Raw genomic sequence first — 24,002 nt, 5'->3', positions numbered from 1 at the left:
TTGATAGATGTGCTAAGGTAGACATAACTATCCGAGTCATTCCAACTTACTATTGATACCATCCAGGTGGAAATCTCATCTTACCTGACGTTGATTATAGATGTCCATTAGCAGCAGTAGCCATTTATCACCTAGTAGATTGCATCTTCGTTTGCTATCTACATTATAAATACACATTTTAATATAAATATCCCCTCACCATAACTCCGCTGTTAAAAGGTAATTAGTTTCCTCGTCAGGTGTCCTGACCACCTGAGGAAGACAAGTATACTCGGAATGTATTGGGCACCTTGAATGGATGACATTTGTTTCAAGGTCTCATTAAATCGTTTACGTAAGAGGAAGCGGACCAGGTTACACAACGTTTAGGCCCACTAATCGTTTATTTAATTTTATTTTTAAAGAGATCTGCTTTCCTATCAAGTTACATGAGTTGAAGGTGGTAGAACCCTTTGTGCTTCGACTCCGGCAGAACCATTGCCACTCCTATTTCTGCTGCATAACACCAGTGTTAAGCGCTGCTGCGTTCTGGTTTGAAGGGTATGATAAAGGAGAGATACTTTTCCGAGGCGTTCCAGCTTAGTCCTCAGGGTTAAAGGCGTATCTGTGGCCGACCTCAGGTAGGAATATCTATTCGTATCTGGGGTTGAGTCCATATGTCATGGGCGGCAGTAGCCACTTACCTACAGGTGTAATGCATGCTCGTCTGCTACTTCTATATTATATTAAAAAAACATAATCACATACTTATGACTGTCTACGACTTTTTTATAGGAACATCTGTTAGAATATTCAATATTCCTGTCAGGGTCCTACGTATATTTTCCTTTTAAGTAGTTAAACAATAAGCAAATTCTTAACCCAAGCTCGCATGTTCGCAATATTTTCAAGAAATATAACATATTGCCTTAATATTGCATCTTGCTAAAATAGCTTATTTTTACAAGCGTTATTAAAACTTGCTATGTTCGCGTGTCTCACAGATCAAATCTTATAATGGATTCTTCAACTAATTTCACTTAAACGATTCTGCTAAAAGTTGTGTAACTTCGATGACAATGCAATTAGCGGTATTACATAGCGAATACCCGTAAAAGTTCGTATGGACTTTGTGAAATGAGAATTTTGTGAAATGTATAATCCAATTTACGAACTGTTTGTGGACCGAATTTCCTGAAAATCCATTCAACTTTTTTTCGTGAATAAGCAACATCCAAAGAGAATAAATTTATAATATTATTAATAGAATTATTACGTTGACCCGAATCCAAGCTACAGAAACTCCTTAAACACACGTCGTCGTGTTAGTCTTGAGGGATTTGTCTCGATAAGTATTATTTCTATAGTACGTAATAAAAGCGATTATATATTTTTTTAATTCTCCATTAAGTAAGTATTTATTAGATAGCGAAAGTTTACGATACGTAGAGACGACATACGTTGGCAACGTCACGCATTACTAGTGGGCACTTATTAACGTCTTAATGTGATTACACCTCATTATCGACTTTAGCATTCCTCCTTACCAATTAGGATATTACCGCTCATTGGGAAAGGTCGTAACTACGTACATATACATATACGTATGCATATTATAAGCAAATTTGACACGAATTAATTACTGCAGTTTAAACAGATTTAACAAAAACAAAGTAAGTTAAATAAATGCTTGTAACAAAATTCAGAAAAGATATTAATCACAGATATAATACCAATCCAATCAAATGGAACCACATTATACTTATATACGTCCGCTTAATCTTATTTCTCGATCAAAATATATAATGAATAGCTGCGACAGTTGCTGGCGCTGTAAGACATAACAAGTTTTGTTGCCTTTAAAAATCGTTATTTCTCAGTTTTTACAAACAAACAGTAAAATAACTCAATAAAAACGGTAAGTGGATATAAAAGTCAGGAAAACGTGTCGCAGGAAAAGTAGGAAAAAAGTTGTGCTCGCGAAGAGTTCCAGAGAGTCCCTATTTTCATAGTCTGGTAGTGCGGCACACGCACTGTGACTCTCGTGCAAGCAACCGTATTATATTAAAGTTTCGGGGAAGCGAACTCGAGTGGTACAGGACGGGCTTGTCAGCTTCCAGCGGGCTTACCCGGCCGCCGCAGTCGCGCCGAGCGCCCGTCGCGTCACCACGTCGCGCTTCGCTACAGCCCATTCAATCGATATTATCGTACCGTCGAACATACGCGTTTTTATCGCCCCGCGTAAACATTTTACGACAGTTTAAAAGTTTTATTACGACATATCACAATACGTCGGTGTACTACTCAACGTCCCCGTAGCCGTCCGGCGCGCCGGTGGGTGCGAAACCCGAAGTAAACAATGTCAAAAATCCCGCGCTAACTTGAACAGCTGTTTCCGGAGCGGCCGTTGCATTCATGACGCGCCCTAATATTTTTTGTTGACTGTTTATTTTAAGCGCAATATTTCGGTAAAAATAAATGTGTCTGCCGGACTGGACGATGTCGCGGTCGGTTAAGTAGATGGCGTGTGCGCATGGTGTCGGCGTCATTAATAGATCGCGTGAAATATGTCGGTAGTGCGGAGACGCATGCGAAGGTCGGGGCTTGCGTAGAGTCGCTCCGGGGAAGTTGGCAGCCGCGCGCGTGACGCGGCCGTGTCGCGCCGTCAGTCACAACCCGGGCCAGGGGACATGAGCGCGACATGGACTACCAATGCGTCGTCGTGTACACGGTCATCAACATCGCGCCCCCGCGGCTCTCGGCGCAGGCGGCGGACCTCAGCGACGGATGCATCGCCTGGTTCAAAAATAAAATCAAGAGGTCAGTATTTGTAATATTCTCAAAAAAATACATTAAAAATTACACATGTATACCTACACAGCTGTATTATTTTTATTTTATGGCCTTAAAATATTTAAATATAAATATACCAAATATTATAACAATTATCAGAAAATCGCACAATTAAACCACATTTTCATGATGAACATTCAATTTGGTGAGATCTAATCAAATACTTCAAAAATGGTTTTGTTTAAATTTAGTTCTAGGTATTAATTTTTAGTCTTTATTTTTTTACCTTTTTAATATTAAGAGAATCTTCTAGAATTTTGCTATCTTCAGCTGCAAAAAATAACACCAAGCGTGTCTTCGTGCTCATTTTAAATTGGCGATCATGTAATTGGTCAAATACAATAAAATACGTTTCAGAAATTAAAATTTATGTTTTTTTTTTAAAGAGTAAAATTGTTATTACTCATAGAAATGATAATGAATTGATTATTTGTAAAGATGAAAACAAAGTCCTCATACAATATATCTAAAAGTATTTATTAAACTTGGAAAGTATAAAAAACTCCTAAGAAGTAGGTGCAAGTAGTAAAAAATGAGGTTGAAATAAACTACAGTCTGACATCGTATGGCGAAAAAATCTCATAAAATACATGCACGAAAACACACATTTCAAGTCAATTCGTGGATCTAATTTAGATTTATGTAAAGAAACATTAAAAACTAGAGTCTCGATTGTTTATGCGTATTCATTGTCTTGCAGCTGGAAGATTTCCTTCCGAGAATATTCGAATAAAACAGCGTTCAATTCTTCCTGATACGAGCTGCAAATCAAAAATAACTGAGCTGATATTTTAAGAAAATGTTTTTGAGTTCGCTCAACGTTATGGAAATTATTTACGTTGATAGAATTATAATTTTGTTCATAAATCTGTTGAAATCAACGAATACATTGTAGTCGGTTTTTCGGTGTAAATGTAATGCTACAGCGATTTATATTCAAAATCACAGACAGGTCCGTGTTCAAATGATAGTATTTGTTTTAATTGTATTTAAGTTAATCCAAATGCTGAATTCAACTTATGTTTGCATAATTTAATTTTGTACTTGTCAGCATATAAAGCGAATTAATATGTAGTCGGTGAGCTCTGAATATTAACGGGCTGAGTCTACGAGATGTACGACTAATGGCTTTGAGATTAACGCAAACCTGAGGTTTATTTATTTTACGCAAGGAATAATATTTTAGGAAATTTCATTGGAGCGGAATTTGAAGGATAGTCGACAAACGAAAATAACTCCAGCCCTCTAGGCTTGAATTATAGGTTCGAATTCAACACCCATGATTCATCATGCGGTTTAAATATCAGGGACCTCTAATTTTTCAGTAATGTACGTATTTTAAAGGTAGTAGAAACCTTTGTAGTTAAACTCCGGCGGCACAACCGTCACACCTATTTCTGCCTCATAACAGCTTTGTTAAACGCCGCTGTGTTCTGGTTTGAAGGGTGGTTATAAGGGACACATACTTTTCCGAGGCGTTCCAGCTTAGTCCTCAGGGCTACCGGCGCATCGTTGGTAGGAATATCTTATCCTATCTTCGGTTGATTAGAGATGTCCATGGGCGGTAGCCACTTACTATCAGGTGGACTGCATGCTCGTCTGCTACTCCTATATTATTAAAAAAAATATATTAAATGAATTACTATAATGATGACGGGAAATATACTGAAATCTACACGCAGAATTCACGCATTCGCAATGCATTCTTTAAAGAATCCCTCCCATTCCGAGAAAAGCCCATTCCAGCAATACTTAGAACAATAATAGGTTCACGTCGATTTCTGTATTTCAAAGTTATATAACTTATCGGATTAGAAGAATAAGAACAGCGTAGACATCACGTAAATGTGTAAATAATGTACTTACCATATAACTGTGTACCATATAATTGTGTAAAGCTTTTATGTAAGAGTCAAACGAAAAAAATACTCCGTACGGTGCTGAAACCACAGTAATATTTAAACTCCACAATTTAAATAGCTAGCATATCTATTTCTTATTCTATGCTGAAGATACCTAAGTACATAAGGTATAATAAGGACACCCAGGATATAACTCTGAGACCATTGAATAGTAGAATTCCGAATCTGTTCGGAATCCATTACATAGTTAGACACTATCCACTTAGAATGAAATATAAGTATAACATAAACTGCAGTTTAAACGAACTTAGTAGTAGGTACTTCAGTCTGATTACAAAAATATTGTTGTATAAAAGTAAATCGGACATATTTAGGTATCACCAAATGTGAGGACTTTAAATACCAAACAATACCTGATGTGGGTTACAAATGTTACACCATTTCTAAAGACTTATTTGAAATGCCAAGTGTGTTCTCGTAACTATTTACTGTATCCCCCGAAGTAGGACACAGTATTCCTAACATGAATGTAAGAAAGACATCAGTGTCGCACACAGTTGTATCTCACAAATATACTGTACAATACTGTGCATGTAAATTGTGTTGTTTCCTTTATTTAAATTAATGGTAGATTTTGCCTCTGTTTGTTATAAGACAAGAAATAAATGAGCATTCAGTTCACCTGATGGTAAGTCCCTGCCGCCTATGATACCTAAAACCAATTTCATATGATCGCCCCATAATTATCAGTCAGTCGAGTTTCACTGTTCGGTCTAGAATGTTATTTAATTGTTTAAATAATTAACTACGTATTCACCCTTTACCATATAAAGTTCTTCACCTTTGGAGGTCCAAGTTCGTTCTCAGGATGCGCACATTTGATTTCAGTGTATCGACGATATATAAGTTTATTCTTCTTACTACCCTCTTCACATAATTTCTTGGATTTCTCCCGTCGGTATTTTCTTTAAATAATTATTCAATTCAAGTATTAATAGAACAAAGTTAGTAAACTTCAGGAAAGTCGAACGTGATCCTGAGGGATTGAGAAGTATATGAAAGGTTCTTTTAAAATTAATCAAAATTTAATTTGATTTCTTGTACGCTTTTCTTGCCAACCAATCTTAAATCAAAAACTTTTCCAATGCCATCCCACAGGACCCAATGTTCTGGATAAATTATATTGTAGACGTTATTTGCACTTCCACTGAATGTAATGAAGTTATGCGTCATATGGGAGTGAAGTAAACGTGTTCCGGGTGCTCTACCCGCGAATAAGCAGGATAAAATGTAGTCTTTGTTACTATTAAGGCTATTAAAAGGTGGCAGAACCATTAGTAATTTAACTCTGGAGTCATTGCCGCCATACCTTTAACTCACACAATTAATTATTCAGCGCTGCTGTTCTGGTTTGAAAGGTTGGGTAAGGGGGACATAATTATCCGAAGCGCTTCAACTTAGTCCTCAGGAGTAGCAAAGCACCTGTGACCAATCTCACGTTAAACTTTTATCCTATCTATCGTTAATGATAGATGTCTGTGGATGACAGGAGCTACTTACTTGTCAGGTAGACTGCAGGTTCATTTGCTACTTCTATATTATAAGAATACTAGCTGACCCGGCAAACGTTGTGTTGCCATATAAATAAAAAATGTTAAGGGTGAACAACCCTTATCACTTGTGTATGAAGGGGTATGAAAAGTAAATGGTAGCCGATTCTTAGACCTACTGAATATGCATATTAGAAAGTTGATATAGCATAGAGCCTCTGGAATTAAATGTAAGGTGCGGCCTCGCTACGACAGTTTCATTTTCCTTTTAGTTAAGCGTTCCGTTACAGGCAACCAACTAAAGAATATTTGTATAATTTTATTTAAATAATATTTTTACTACAACTTATATACTGACTTTAATGATTAACTTTTAATTAGTCATTAAATTTTTATGATAATAAGAAATATTCACGAAGTTTTTTAAATAAATACTCCATCATTGTTAGTTCAGCAATTTCCAAATTTACTTCACACAATAACCAAAATTGATAATGGGCAGCCGATAGATGGTCTATAAGTACCGACTTACTCAATTAAATTTCTCTCTGTCTATCCATCTGTATAATATCCATTATTGAATACTAACTTAGTACTTAGAAACTATTTAATATCTATCTGATAACTGTTAGCACTTTAGTTAGTAATCCAGCGATTTATGGTATAAAGTAAATGAAAGTTCGAGTGTGAAGTTTGATACATCCTCGCAAAAGTTAGGCAAAACATTTGCTTATTAGCATTCTGTGGATTTGTTCCACCCATAAGGTAGTTTAACCTTTAGCAGGAAATTGGTACAATTTATTTATTCAAAAAGGCTTAGCTTTACCTAATAATTCATCACAGTTCTCAGAAGTCAGTGTTAGACATATAAATGTTCTGGAAAGGACCATTTCTGTAGTAGCCTGTAGCTGTAGATAGGGAAATGTTAACCGCAGTAGATTATTAATTTGCTAAGGCGCTGTAGCCCCGTCTCCTTTATTGAATCGTCGTCTTAGTCGTCTCCTGCGAAATTCTCAGAAAAAAGACAGTGCGATAGGGTATTGCTTTGAGATATACGAATAGTGTCCATAGATAAAATCTTAGCATAACTTAAGTAAAAAACAAATACCAGTATCGAAATATTAAGTCTAAAATATTCATAGTTTGTCTACTATGTATGTTAAATATTTGTAAAACAAAGTAATCTTAGATTGATAATAATTAATATATTATTTTTTGGTCAGTGTCTCAGTGTGTGGTTAGAAACTGGTGCGATGAGTAGATACCTTAATTTAGCTTAGTTAGCTTTAAAGTGGAAAGCAAGTGGTGGAATGAATGGGTCTGGGCTGCTCGTCGCCAAATAAACTACACTACACCCATAAGCACACAACTTCTTTCAACACAATACAGTCAACAAATTCAGTTACAATAGTAAGAAAGAAACCAGTACAACCACAAAACCAACCACACCACAAACGCAGGGACTACGAAAGCGAAAGATAATCGCCTTACTTGTAGACGTCAAGAACCAACGCTTTATAGTAAATTAAATTCACACATTTTATAGTGACTTTCCAAATTAATCGGTTGAATTAGTACTTACATAGTATTTCTAACCCAAACGTACACACATTTCTCTAGCTTTAACTGGATTTTACTTTACTGTTTAGTACTTTATAGAAGCCCAAATATAGCAGTGCCTTTGTTGTAAACTAGAAATAAAATTTGCTCTATTTATCGAACTCTAGAAGTACTTCTTGTCGAGTACAAAAGAAGAAATTGTATCGTTTTATCAAGCAGCCTTTGTTTGAAGCCATGTGGGCAATATCACCAAACTCGTACCTACTTACGTTTGTACTCATATTTTTTACTACGCTTTTATTAACATGGCCTGTGTGCTTGTGTATTTTGAGTTTTCGACGTTTAGATTAATTTTAAATTTGGAACAATTAGGTGTCAAGATAGGACGATAATACACGATCTTAATAATTGTGTCTCATTACCACGCTATTATTAGGTTGACCTATATGTATATATGTCCGATTAATTTAAAATTTTGAATACTAATCAAGAACCGATGACAATACATGATTTTAAAGATTTTGCCCAATTCTTATTTTGTCTCATCAGGATTATCAAGATTAACGTTTTTCCTTGTACGATTTTAGCGTGGTTCTTAGTTTTTAAACTATAATTATTTTCCTTGACAGGATCGTCAGGATTAACGATTTTTTCTGTGCGATTTTATTTTTTTACTATAATTTATATTATTATTGCACTGCAATACATGATCTTAATTGCAGTTCAACTTAGTCATATAATCACTTTCGCCCATGAACAGATGTAATCAATTCTATACAGAACAGTGATTTTACCTCAAATCAATCACAGATACATTGCTTTCCCTGAGGAGTAAGACGGTTGCTGTTCCATACCATACGTTACCTACCAACGAAATGAAAGGACTGCTTCAAGCTAGAATTATTAATCTGTGATATCAAAACTTAGGCGTTCTTCCACCGTTCACGTACATCGCTACTTATCATCATTAAGCGAAGACACGATCCAATAACGAAATAGAACTATACGTAAATCCAAGAGCACATATCCCGTTGAGTAGATTGTAACAGATTTACAAAGTTAAGCGTAGTCGAGAACGGCTTGAAGTTTGATGAGTGACCGCTAATAGCTCAATTTAATGCATGCTTCCATGCTACATAATGTACTCTGTACGAGTACATTATGTAGCTTTTAAGATATGAAATCCATTGTTAGAAGCTTTACGAGCAGTATGGAAACATCTGAGTTTGGCCAGTAACATGACGTGTACCTTTATTTGCATTGGGGCAATATTGTTCAGTATATTTGAGGCCTTCCAAGCAATAGTTGTGGGAAGGATGCCCAGTAGTGGGATATTGAACCGAATAAGGATAGGTTTTCCTTTCAGAAGTATTAAATAATCGAATGCACTAATTGACAAAAATATCCCACATAACAGTACAACATTTCCATAATTTAATTATAATAAGTATTTAAAACGATATATAAAATCATTACTTTATTAATATTCCCGGTTCATTTTACGAGTTTTTCCTTTCCGATGTTTTAATACGATTCAACGGGCCGATCAACCGTTTTACATAATCAGAAATGCGATTGTTGTTGTCAGAATCATTAATTTGATTATATAGCTGCCATATGACGTTGTTTTCATACTCAATACGACATTTAACGATGAATTTATATTTTTTACTACAAACTTCGAACCAGAAACCTATGGACTGAATACCTACATTAAACCTACCTACACATTTTTTAAATAATAACTATGGGCCTAATTTTACTTCACGTTGGTCTTTCTGAACATACTACTCTGAAAATTACTTATATTCTCAATGTCTATAATTTTTTAATTCTATTCACAATTAAATTTACTCGACCCCAGCGGCACTACCGCACCACCGCCAAACTTATTTCTGCCCCATAACAGCAGTGTTAAACTCTGCTGTGTTCTTTTTGAAAGGTTGGGCACGGGAGACATACTTCTCCGAGGTATTCTAGCTTAGTCCTCAGGGGTGCGTATCCGTGGCCGACTTCAGGTCGGAATCTAATCTTAAATAGGGTAAAGGTATCCATGGGCATTAGTAGCCATTTACTAACGGGTGGACTGCGCGCTCGTTTGCTCCTGCTGTATTATATAACAAACTATTATAGCATAAAATTCCAATAATTAGTCTTTACAATGAAAAGCTTTATTCCAGGAACATACATATAACATATAATAGACATATATATGACAATTATTATAGAATGTATGACTAAAATTGATTCCAGGAACACTATGAAATTAATGTTTGATTATCAATTTATTAACCTCCATCCAGAGTGACCACATGCTATTAAATATTCAGAAGCCATTTTATCTTCAATAGCGATCAAATCCATTGCGATTTCGATTATTTATTTCATTGCACTGCAGACAGCTGAACGATAATGTAGCATTTGGATATAAATAAATCTTATATATTTTGAAATTACTGTTTATAAATTGCTATTACGCTAAATTTTGTACTCAATGTGAAGTGGTATGTATTACGATACCAGATTCTGAAGATCCTTTGTATATAAGAACGTTTGTAGGGTTCCGAACTCAAAGGGTATAAATACCTACTAAAAAAACATTACAAAATATAAAGTGTCAAATTTTGGTAGGTGGTAGATCCATTTGTGGTTTGACTCTGGCTACGCCACCATACCATGCTGTTTAAGTGGTACGTGTTAAGCAGCTGCAGTATTTTGGTTTAAAGGACGTGATAAAGGAGACATGCCTTTCCGTCTCAATGTAACTTAGTCATCAGGAATAGCGGCGTACCTGTGGCCAAGTAGAAATCCACTTACCACCAAGTGGACTGCATGCTCGTCTGCTACCACTATGTTATAAAATAAATAGAGTGTATGTACTTCCGAAAAGCGCATAACGCCGATCGACCTAAAATTTGGTAGTCTAACGTATTTTGACCTCCTGATCACGAATATCACAACGAAAATTGGCGCAAAAGCCATTTTGAATAAGGAAAAGGTAGGAGAACCTCTTTTCGTTCAGTGTGCATGATCGCGCATTCCTAGCCCATTTAGACAATTTTTTTAGCTTTCCCCAGAAAGGGTATTCATGATCAGAAGGTCAAAATAAGTTAGTTTATCAAATTTCAGATTGATCGGCGGTATGCGCTTTTCGGAAGTTTATCCCTTACTTTAATCATAACAACACACACACACTTAATTTGCGCACACTTAACACTATAGCAGACCATATCGACTTGTTCTGTTGCACACTTGGAGAGTTCACGAGGGTAGCCTTCCATGTAATTGAAAATTATTAATTAGTTTACTTGTATATATTATGTATATTGTATATTTTATATAATTTGGACGTCAATTATTGTTATTTTTAAGCTACACTAACGCATTAGGATTTTTTTCCTGTAATGTTAGATGTAAGTTGTGAATAAATAAATAAATAAATAAATAATAAATTCATTGTGATAACACATCACAGTTCTCCTCAGTGGTAAGCGTTGCATAAAGTTGGCATATTCTATTGTGCGCTTGGCCAGTATGGTGGAATATATCCTTTATTATCTTATTTTTATATTAAGATGAATTACGTAGCCTAGAACAGGAATATTTGAAAATATGTATTGTGATCATTCTAAAAGTATAATCATGCCTTTTAAAATTTAATACTTTTTTCTGTTTGCCAAATAAAGCGCATTTATGTTGGTTAAGCAAGCAAAGATACGGTTATATTTAATTCGCATATTTTCAAAAGACTGACCGAAAAAACAGAAACGTTGATTACAACGCCACCAGCGAATGGAAATTAACAAATTTCGGATTTTACCCGAGTCCAGTCAAAATCGTGTTATAATATTCGTAGCAATCCTATCTTCATAAGGGTTGTATGGTGAAATGTGCTTCTGTTTTTGTTGTAGACCCATCCAGTTTTCATGGTCCCTACTCAAAAAACATTGGTCATAGCTCTTGTATAATAATTTATAACAAATGAGATTTTTTCTAGAGTACTTCACTTTCAAAGATGACAGTTTTTAAATTAATTCCGTTTACGGTGTCAACTTTTCACAAGAAAATGAAGTAGGAGAAGCTGTTGATGTGAGCCTTAAGTATATTAAACAATTTAACTTTACCCCACGCGGATGTTTCGCGACACGTGTGGAGGAAGTATGCGGGGAAATATTAATTCTAAACTGTTCAGGGATGGAACCAATTTCAGAGTTGAAGATGTGTAGAGCGTTTTGTGAATCGTTTCAAAAAAATTAAACACACCATACCACGTAGTTACCGTGCTTAGGGACACCGTAAGTTATACGTGGCAGAATTTGATATTTTGAGGATCACTAGGCACTACAACTATAACAATTCATTAATTATTAATTATATAATTAGTGCATTTCTCATGTTTCAGTAAATATACAAAAATAATACCAAAGTAAACTTTTGAAGTTAACTATAAAACATTTTTGATAATTTTATTATTTAAGAAATGTATAAAATTCGCCACTTGGGATTCTTTCAAGCCATACTTATTTTAACGATTGCAAACTTGTTCGTGGCTTGAGCCCACTCGTTAATTTAATTCAATTGATGTAAGTTGCCGAAACGCTAAATAAACACAATTAAGCAAGAATGTAAGAGAAAAATAAATGTAAATTATGAAGTGAAACGCTTTGAGTCGCAGTTACTAAAATACCAAATTGTTTGTTTTGGCTGAACGAACTTCAGCGTATTATTTGTATGTATAACATTAAGTAAATGTTCGTTTTAATAATATATAATCCTAAAAATCTTTGAACTTTAGTTGGAGAAAATGTGTAACGGTTCTTTAACCACTCAATAACCCAAATCCCTTTTAAAATAAACTACGGTAGGTAATTTCTACAGATTAAATTTCCACTAAGTCCCGGAAAGCAATTCAGTCGGAGCTTTCAACGTTAAGTCGTAGCAATAAAAGGCTAGTGCCCTTAAAGATTTAAAATCGCTATAGGTTGCTATAGGCCCGCGTTACCCAACCTATGGTCCGCGGACCCCTGGGGGTCCGCGAGTATATGTAAGGGGGTCCGCGGTGTCATCTCCGGACCATACATAATTTGCTCATTAAATGCAAAACAGTCGCTAAACGAAAAATCAGCAAATCAGTTTTATTACAAAAACGTGTTGTAAGCACACGGTATTTTAAAAAATTAAAAAAAATGCATCCAATGATGCATAACCCTAATAATTAATCTAAAAAAAAAAAAAATACATAAATCGGTCTTTCAAATTATGTTTTGGCGGGGATTGTTTTTTTTTTCTGCACTTCATTTTATTGAGGGGTCGGTGAAAAAAAGGTTTGGAAACGCTGCTATAAGCAGTTGATACTTATTCTTTTTACTTTTTATGTACCTAGTCTAGGGGTTGTTAAATAATGTTGAGTTGAGTTCAAATGATTAAAATGTCTCTGTCTAGAGTCTAAAAGCGATATTTTTTTTTATGTTTGACTCTGGCGAGAAAGAACTAAAACACAGAGCTAGGAATTGGTGATAAGGACAGAAACCTTTCAGTCTTTATCATCAATGTATCAGACAGCTCAGCTTTATATTCGTCGCGTTCAGGCTCCCAGACTGCGAAACATCAATTGCAGAATTCTGCTCCAGTCATTTACGACTAATCTGTCAAGTTAAACAAGCAACAATAAATAATAGTCATAAACAAATCACCTAGCATACATCAAATAGTGTGACTGACATGAGTGAAGCCATTATCAAATCCACACGTTGAGCGATTTCAAAACAATGTTAAGCTAAACATCGATGCGAATAACGTTGTTTGTTGTTTCAGAGCGGTAGCAGTATATCTTCAATCACTGAAGCTAACGCCAAACAGTGGTGTCATACACGGTAATCTGGCATGTTTATACTACAAGCAGGGCTTCATTGACCTTGCAATAGACACATATAGACGAGCAATAGAATTGCAACCCAATTTTCCCGATGCATATTGTAACCTTGCGAATGCGCTCAAAGAAAAGGGATTGGTGGCTGAAGCCGAGGAATGCTACAACAAGGCTCTATGCCTATGTCCATCCCACGTTGACACACTCAATAACCTCGGCAATGTTAAAAGGGAACAAGGCAAAATTGATGAGGCCACCCGACTCTACGCAAGGGCCTTAGAAGTGTTCCCGAATTTCGCCGCAACTCACAGCAATTTGGCATCACTGTTGCAACAACAAGGTTAGTATTAATAGTCGTCGTGTTGAAGTAATAATATTTGTTTGCACTTGCATTATTTTTGAATGCACTTTGTAGATCAATAATAAACTATGTGGTCAAATTGCCAGTTACAATACGCGTTTGTTATAATTAGGAAAGTTTCACAGTTTGTTCGGGAATCACGTGTAAAAACATTGATATTTTGGTTGGTTTATGTGTTTGTGTAACTGAGTGCCTGTACTCGTCACACATTTCCACAGTGAGTTGTAAATTGTTAAATTGTAATATCGCGTCTATATGAAAAATCCTATTCTTTAGATTTGTAGTGTTGTCAAAATTGTTATAGTTTCTTTTACTTGCAATAATTATACGGTACAAGTAATATATTCAGTGGGGCAAATAAAATAAGTGAGACGATCATATTAATTATTTTCTATCGATTATTTTCAATGTCATTATAGTGTAATTATTAATAGCTGCATAAAACATACAAGTTTAGAAATGTACTTTACTGTTTTTGTTATAAATATAGATGATGTATAAAAAGGAATGCGATAACAATATTTAACGTTAATAATTATGTTAACTACTGGTACACGAAGTATGCGTGTACGTAAAAGTGAAAAATTACAATCAATTATTTCATACCTAAACATTCTCAATGTCAATGGGTAATAAGTGTGAATTATGATTCATAAAATAGCGTCCGTTTACGTCTGCTTAGTATTCTAGAGAAATTATGATTTCAGGTAAACTTCATGAAGCTTTGACGCACTACAGACAAGCTATAAATATACAGCCAAAATTTGCAGATGCTTATAGTAATATGGGGAATACTCTCAGAGAGTTACAAGACGTTACAGGTGCCCTTATATGCTTCAAGAAAGCAATAGAGGTGAATCCGACGTTTGCTGACGCGCATTGCAACCTGGCTAGTATTTACAAGGATATGGGCAACATTACAGAAGCAATAGAATCCTACAAGAACGCCTTGAATATCAAGCCTGATTTCCCAGATGCCTACTGTAATTTAGCACACTGTTTGCAAATTGTTTGTAACTGGGAAGATTATGAAGAGCGCATGGAAAAAATCGTTTCAATAATAGAAGATCAATTAAAAGTTGACAAGTTTTCATCAGTACACCCTCATCATTCCATTTTATATCCATTGTCAAATAGAGTCAGGAGAGAAATAGCAGCGAGACATGCGAACTTGTATATAGAAAAAATAAATATGTTAGGCACCGTTCAATTCCAAAAAGTGAGAGAATGTTATGGGCGACTCCGTATTGGTTATGTTAGTAGCGACTTTGGGAATCATCCGACATCACATCTGATGCAATCGATACCAGGATTGCATGATCGAACGAAAGTAGAGATTTTTTGTTATGCTCTTAACCCAGATGATGGAACAACATTCCGTAGTAAAATATACAATGAATCCGAACATTTTGTTGATTTATCAGCAATAACGAGCCATATTGAAGCAGCTCAAAGAATAAATGATGATGGCATTCATATATTAGTTAACATGAACGGTTATACTAAAGGCTCCAGAAATGAAATTTTTGCCCTAAAACCGTCGCCCATACAAGTAATGTGGTTGGGCTACCCTGGGACAAGTGGTGCAGACTACATAGATTATTTGATAACCGATGAAACATCAAGCCCACATTCAACATCGGCAGATTTTAGCGAAAAGTTTGCATACATGCCTTATACATATTTTATAGGGGATCATAAACAAATGTTTCCGCACTTAAAAATGCGGTACAGAGTTAGGACCAATATTAATGAGACTCTAGATGAATGCGTAGCATTGGTAAATGCTGCGGAGGATTGTGATATTGAAGGGGTATTTTGTGTGAGTAAAAAGAAAGAAGTGATTTCGTTTTGTAACTTAGAACCAATAGACGTAATTATAAGTGAAATATACATTCCTTACTATATAATTGAAAGGACAATAAATCCTAGGGAAATACAGGTAATTTATTATATTTTTCAATTTTCCAACTTTGATACTTCAATTTACTTCCAACTCAATAATAAACCTTGTTATTAATTTACAGGTATCTCTTAATGACGTAGCTATACACAATGGTTTATCAATTAATAGTAGTGATTCAAAAGTTGCTTCAGGGGAGGAAGTTTTCGACAATATAGTATTTACTTCAAGGAAACAATACGGTATACCTGACGATGCCGTAGTTTACTGTAACTTTAATCAGCTATACAAAGCTGACCCTAGAATAATGGAATCATGGGTAAACATATTGAAGATGGTACCAAACAGCGTTTTATGGCTTTTGAGTTTTCCTGTTGCCGGAGAGCCAAATATTCACAACTACGTCCAAAGTTTAGGTAAAATTCACCTAACTATAGTAGTTATTGTTTGAAATGCTGTCACACTTTGTCGTGCATACTAATAATTTATATTTTATTACGTTTATATTTGGTAAGTAATCTAGAAGACCTTCAGCAAAATAAGTTCTAGTAATCAATACATATGCAAGTCTACTTTTTGCATCCTTCAAAAATGGATAAAATAAAGTAAGAATAAAGTAAACAAAAAAAAACAAATGTAAAAGTAATGAAAATCATCACTAGAAATATATTCAAATCATTAAGCTATATCTAAACTCCCGTCTTATTAATAATTATAAACACATATACGAGCCATCACCTTTCCAGCCGATTGAACTGTCTTTGCCTCCTTCAGAGAACGTTCGCTGTGTGAAGTCCATGGTTTCGACTGTTCCTTGGTCTCTGGTGTGTACCAGTGAATCCAAGTTTAATCGACGCTCACGAAATGACGCAGAAACTCTTTCGAGTTGCGCCTAAACAGAGTCAAACACTGCTCTGAAGTGGTTTCACGGTTGCGTTTGTTGTCCGGAGTGAGCAAACGCGGCACTCATCTCGCCGTTAGCTTTCTCATGCCCAAAATTTCATGCAGGATATGACCCACGCGGTCTTTTGAGATGCCTACTATTTTTCCATTTTTCTAAAATCCGCAGACACGTCCGTTTTCACACGCGGTCCAAAACAAAAATACGAGTCCGAATCGTCTGAAATTTTGACACTAGCCGTCTACGATAATATTCTAGACGATAGTAAATAACTCTTTTTATACGGACGCCATCAGACGGTAAGGCTAAGTACTTATCGGACTGCCCAGGTATACCTACAATGTTCTACCTACCAAAGATCTATTTGCTAAAGTCTGCCTACAATAAATTGTTATTGTGTAGATTGTTTATTAATAACCGGCTTTAATATATTTTAGGACTGTCACCCGAGCGAGTGATATTTTCGAAGATAGCGTGTAAAGAGGAGCACGTGCGACGAGGTCAATTAGCGGATATTTGTTTGGACACGCCTCTGTGTAATGGCCACACCACTGCCATGGACGTACTGTGGGCAGGCACGCCTGTTGTCACGCTTCCTGGAGAAACTCTAGCTTCGAGGTAAAATCAACACTAATATATTTCACTACATTCATAAATACAGTTTGTACCTACAACAAAAAGGCCCATATTTCACTAATGAGACAAGAAGCATGTCAGTAAATCTACGAAAGGTCAATGTGATAGTGGTTTTACATATCTGTGACATGACATGGATATATCTTGCGATATGTAAGCAGTTAATATTTGAATAAAAACACAACTATTCATTATTGTGACAGATATTAAAAAAATAAATATATTATATGTAAAAATCTTTAATATTTTAATGTTAAATTAAATGAAACTATGTGGAGTTTCATACATAAAAAAAATTACAAAAAAGTACAACCAATTTCTATGTCACTACAAAGTAATAAATGTTGGCTTAGTATCTACATATGTCTGAAGTCGGCGCTCATATTAGACACGCTGTTTACATCGTTATCCAACGAAATATATTGAGCACCGACTTCAGAACTATGTACTAAACCAATATTTATTTCAATTATTTTTTACTTTGTAGTGACATAGAAGTCGGTTGTATTTTTTAGTTAAAATTTTTTTTTCACCCTTTTTAGTGATGACATACTAACTTTTACATGAATACAATATAAAATTGTATCAACGTGATCATGAATAACGGTAAGGTCTGAATTTACATTGATTGGAACCACCCAATGGCAGGGCGCTCCCGCGCCCTGCTCGCTTAGTTTTATATTGTCTTATATGTTCCAACCTAACCTAACTAAATAGTCAATGATGAACTGGCTTTGCAATTTCATTAGAACCTACACCAAATATCTTCAAACACAACTCAATTATTCCCATCGGTTGAGGAGTTACATATTTTGTCTCCAGAAACCACTCTGATCCTCGTCATAACCAACTTGTAGCAATTTTCCACACACGAAATTAAAGGCATTAAAATAGGTTCATAAACGGCGAAGTTATGCCTGTTATATTTACATGGGTTGAGGAGTTCCCCTCATTTTCTTCAGAACCCATAGATGGATCCTAACCATATTTAAGTGGGACCAACTTCCAGCTCGTCTCTACACAATAATAATTAAAATCCAGTAATCCAGTCCATTAACAGCGGAGTAATTCGTGTACATACATAAAAAAATATATACCGGCCGAATTGAAAACCACCTCCTTTTTGAAGTCGGTTAAAAACATATTTTTTCTCTATCTTGAAATCATAATATATTACAGAAAACTTGATATAACAGAGCAAACTGGAAAATAAAATAATAACTAGGCAATAAACGATTTCCAAGTAAGAGTAGGGCTTGCGTAAGGATTCCACAATAAAAAGAAACATTGTTGTTTTTGGCAAACACTTACGTAACGAAAATAATGTTGTATGGTTGTACGGAACACTGAGAGTGCGATTTTGACTCACACTTGATTGGTGTTTCCTGATACAGCAATATATTCGGAATAGCATCCTATTACCTTATTTGAGTAGACAGATTGGATTACTTACACCTATAATTGGATTAGTATGTGTTAATACGATACGGATACTGAATCTATTATATCGACGTTATTACTCTTGTGAGGTATTGTATGTAGTAGAATACGTTAATGCAAACATTTAATTTCTTACATTGCTCCATCCCAATTTCTTTGTAGAGTCTACGTTCACTGTAGAGTCCTATTTAAAACAAAAAAAATAAGACTAAGATATGTGTCAATATTTGCCAAAGATTTTTTATGATTCTCTATTTACCTTACGTAGAAACGTAAACGTAAACGTAATGATGATGACGTAAGAAACGTCATTATCATCCGTGATAAGTAATGTCATAAATTTTGGTAAAATTCTATAAGTACTTACTTTTAGGACCCTTTTCTATCACGCGTGATGCGTATTACTCGCATTCTATTGTTTTATCGCGTAAATTGGATACTGTAGCAGATTAAATCACACAAACATGTGGATGGGACACGCACACGCACTTAAATCTGTGTCATAGAAAAATGTCTTAAATTGCATACTAAACTTTATTTTAATCGCTGCAACAAAATAAATCATTTTTCGATATAATCGATTTTGCACTTAATAAAAAATATAGGCCATATATTTTAAGCGTCAAAATGAAAATAGTCTATGTAAGACTCGCGGTCTTCTTACTTCAATGAATCGCCTTGGATAGTTTAAAGTGAGAAAAGGTGGGTTTCGTGTTCTTTAACTTGCGTCTTAACTTTTCCAGAGTCGCCGCCTCACAACTAAAGGCTCTAAATTGCCCCGAACTTATTGCTGGGAGCAGGAAACACTACGAAGATATTGCAGTAGAGCTTGGTTCGAACGTAGCGTAGTAAGTTTTATTGCCTTGAATATTAAAATGTTGGTAAATCGAAATGTGATATCTGAGGATTTCGATTTTTATGCGTTTTAGCTATTGTTTCTTACTTCCTTTCATCGTTTGAAATGTTATGGTACGCAGATAAAACTTTTTATAGCTATTGAGCGCTAGGCTACTCTAAAAGCCGACCTCAAGTTTCTGAAGTGTACATTTGTATACACATTAATAGAATATCATACTATTAGTAAATAACATGAATACTTACTGAATATAAAAAAAACTGCATAAAATCTACATTTAAAATGACAAGATATGAAAGTTACGCGGTATGAACGTGGTCGTATTATAGGCCTTTTCCTATCAAGCATGTGCCATTCGCACGCGTATCTCATCCCTATGCGTGCCATCAGCATCCTACAGCATATTGCACGCGTGTTTAAACATGCGTGTTTGTGGGATGAGACATGCGTAAGAAGTAAAAGATCATTATCTAATGACCTTTTAAAATTACGTAATTATAATTCAATGATATATTAAGTTATATATCAATGTGTACATCGACATTAAAAATGAATTCATACATTAAAAATAACCAAGATCATGATACGTATTTAATAAGTTACGTTATTTTTCTAGACATTAATAAACATCCGAGGAATACTAAAGCCGTCTCTCACGCCCACACCGCTAGCTTGCGTTTTACTTATAATACTTAGTTTTTTCCAATAAATGCTACTGCTATTTATGAAACTGTTGGAAAACAACTCGCCGTCAATATAAATTTATTTTCTAAGCTTCACAATATTTCATAGCATAAATATTTCTTGTCCGGGAATTTTCTTACACCGTTAATAGTTAAAAGATATGAATTTAGGTTCTTATACTAGAAAAACAAGTGCGAATTTACGTTTCTTTGTTTTTTTATTGAACCTCGACTTAATGCAGTCTTATGAACATAAATTTTGTTCAAAATGAGAAAGAAAAGGCCATACTTTACCTTGCTGTTAACATCACGATCCTATCATATATACTCGTATCTTTAGTGGAAATGAATTCCACCACCTCGTACCTTCAGTCATGTGGTAGTAGATATCATTGACAGGGATATTATATATGTTTTCTTAGAACAATATCCTTCGCCACTTCAAGCAATTTATTATCAAATTAATAGATTGGTTACAAAGGTTAATATATTTATAATAATCAGGTGAAATAGATTCGAACGCGGTTCATCTCTATAAAGTCATACCACTAGACTATAACCCCACTTTATTTATGTTTATTTTATACTTATATGTATTATATGTTATTATAATGCGAGGCGATTGTTATCAAAAACTTGATGAATGGCGAAAGTTAATGGCGAAGTTGATTCAAATGTTGCCTCTATTGTTCCTCAGCGAGTTGCTACTGCATAAACTGTTTCGAGAGTATTTGAAAGTAAGTGTTGCTGGAATAAAAGAATTCTATTTTCATTTTCAGTCGAAAGTACATTCGTGCCAAGGTTTCGAGAGCTCGGTTGAATAGCACATTGTTTGACTGCGAACACTATGCCAAAGGGTTGGAGTCTCTATACAGCAAAATGTGGGACCTGCACCAGAGTGGGAAGACCCCGGAGCATATAAAGGCGTTCGAATAACTAAACCGGTTATAGTTTAATCTTAGGTAAATAACAAGTTTTAATTTCATTCACTTGTTCTATGAATGCGTTTTTTATAATATGACTTTGAAATTATTTTAGGTAGTTGTAGTACTTTCTATATCTCAATTTATCACATTCAGCGATCCAACAACGTTATAATGTTATAATTGATGTTGGATCGGTGACTGCAATTAAAATCTCCATTTAATTTTGGACAACACAGCGACATCTATTATTCTGTGTCGAGTATATTCTTGTAGAGGTTGTGGGAGATTTCACGATGTATTTAACTATATTTCTCAGAGTAATAATGAAATCATGGTCAACTTTTCATAATTATGACAATTAGAACTATATTATGACAATCATAACAGCTGTCCGTGGGTGGCAGCGGCCACTAATAATCTGGCATTTAATAAATGAAAAGTAGTGGGTTTATGTCATATCCCTAATGATAGACTTACGGTGGTCTTCTAAACGCTGATGGAAAAAATAATTGGACCCTACTAAAATAATTGTTTGTTGTTTTGTACTAATAAAAAATATCTTCCTTCTTTTCAGATGTAACAGCAATAATCGAAGCAGTATTATGTGTTGAAATGAAAATAAAACAGTAAATTTGCCATTTTGTAGTCCACATCTCCGTCCAGGGGCTGAGGAACGTGTGTCCATCAATTTAACATAATTAGATGCATGGTGTTAATTATATCATTATATGTATGTATGTAGATCTAACGATAATGTATATGTATGTGGTGATTAAAATTTGAATATTTTGGTGTTTTATTCCCGGTTTTCTGTTTGATATTTGACGATAAACGTCCGTTATTAATAATCAATCTTTCCATTTTTAACATACCAAAGATTGAACTTTTAATCTTTGGTAGTCAAAACATTGGTAAGATTGGTTATTCATTGGGCGATAGTGAAACTATTGTGTTACTTAAGAATATGTCCGGCAGAGTTAGGTCAGGTAGCAATAATTGTATTAAATAATATTAGGTTATTATTAACTAAAGATCTAGTAACTTCTTATTGTGTTGCGTAGGAGTATTTACCACTTGTATATAAAAGTGAACAAGTTGGAATAATCTCTTCAAATTCCAATTTACTTGTTAGGGGTGGAAAATTACAATCGACTTCACATTCGTGCTCTAGAGGGCACAACCGTCTGATTGTTATCATTACACAGTCGTTGTTAAACCCTACAGGGGGCTTAAAGGCAGTTTGAAATGTAAATATGACAAAGTTACTCCAATAATTAGTAGGTTAATTATTATTGACTCCAAAGTAGTCTTTGTTTCATTGGATAGATTATGCTTACCTATGGTAATATCAAGTTAGGTACACTAAAATCAACTATTTTGATTAATTTTTATTTAAATACTTCCATTAATTTCTGCCAAAGGTATAATTTATAAAAAAAACAATATTTATTTGAAAAATGATTTTTATTTATTACTTTTAGGTCATTCATATTTACTAAACTTATGGTGTTGTTAAAATTATTTTATAAAATAAACATATTCACGAAATATAAATATTCTCGATCACATTAAAATCTATTTTGCTAATATTTCGAAAAGTATTGCAAAAATATATAAGAAAAAATATTATAACTATTGTGGGTAAAATAATTGTACAATCGATACACTTACCTAGGTATACTCCGCGTGAAACAGCTAGTCCGCTCTGAATATAAAATTAATTGCGTCGCCATAACAAATTGTATGACTACAACTGCACGCAACAACTTCAGAGCGGACTAGCAGTTTGGTGCGGACTATAAATATAAAGCGTACAAGTCGTTCACAAGAGTGCGTCTACTTTACTAAGACATACTAAGAAAGTCTTAACTTTTAATTATTACTTATTTTAGTGTATCAAAAATTGTAGGTACTCGAGTATTATAAGATAATTGAGCGATTATCCATTAACAAATTAGTTTCGTTTTGTCGGCGAAGACAATAATATTGCATGTAAAACCCGGCATTGTGACAATGTATGAAAATCTCCCACAAGAATCGTACTATAACGTACTTTAAGAAACTTGTGCATTTATATCTATGCAACTGCTTAATTTACAAATGTGCTTACTCAGTTTTCTCTCATTAACAGACGAGATACTGGGTAATTTATTTCGTTGTTACCAGTGTCAAAATTTTTATCTCTGTTTGTATAAAAGTAAACCATAAAACACAGCCGTGTGCCTATAATTTAAAAAATTGTTGCGCTTATAGTTAGCTTATTGTCAATATTTGTATTAGCAGAATGCATAACGCTAGTATTGTTCGTGTATAGTCGGCGCACTCTCGTGAGGTTGACGTTAAAACTACATTACGTTTTAACATGGTAGACCCACATAAAAACAACCCACACAAGCACTGGTTTTCTTTCTTAAATAATTAACTTGTCTCCCTATTCTTTATTATTCTTTATTGTATTTTAACCTACATCCTCTAGCTTTTCTAAATATTTTAACCTACAAAATACACCTATTATTTGGATTTTGTTTCGATTGAGGTAAGTATTGTCCACGTAAAACTGCTAGTCCGCTCTGAATATAGAAATGAATCGCGTCGCCATAGTAAATTGTATGACTACTCCAGC

General features: G+C 34.7%; 1 protein-coding gene across 2 annotated transcripts; it reads left to right on the top strand.

Moving 5' to 3' along the window:
• Nucleotides 1–2,103: 2,103 nt before the first annotated feature.
• Nucleotides 2,104–22,163, top strand: LOC140743350 (UDP-N-acetylglucosamine--peptide N-acetylglucosaminyltransferase 110 kDa subunit). 2 transcript variants are annotated; one of them, XM_073074524.1, is made up of 8 exons: nucleotides 2,105–2,799; nucleotides 13,619–14,013; nucleotides 14,742–15,976; nucleotides 16,062–16,353; nucleotides 17,276–17,456; nucleotides 19,658–19,762; nucleotides 21,233–21,415; nucleotides 21,954–22,163. In XM_073074524.1, the coding sequence occupies exons 1-7, from the start codon at nucleotides 2,681–2,683 to the stop codon at nucleotides 21,387–21,389; spliced, it is 2,484 nt and encodes an 827-aa protein (XP_072930625.1). In that variant the 5' UTR covers nucleotides 2,105–2,680; the 3' UTR covers nucleotides 21,390–21,415; nucleotides 21,954–22,163. The 2 variants fall into 2 exon arrangements, with proteins under 2 accessions (XP_072930626.1, XP_072930625.1); XM_073074525.1 differs by lacking the exon at nucleotides 19,658–19,762 and having other exon boundaries at nucleotides 2,104–2,799.
• The last annotated feature ends 1,839 nt before the right edge of the window (nucleotides 22,164–24,002 follow it).

Source organism: Epargyreus clarus, unplaced genomic scaffold (genome assembly GCF_041222505.1).
Source record: "Epargyreus clarus isolate Ecla_fem2 unplaced genomic scaffold, WU_Ecla_fem_2.2 ptg000007l, whole genome shotgun sequence".
Classification (NCBI taxonomy): Eukaryota; Metazoa; Arthropoda; class Insecta; order Lepidoptera; family Hesperiidae; genus Epargyreus; species Epargyreus clarus.
This window is presented reverse-complemented; position numbering and strand designations above follow the sequence as displayed.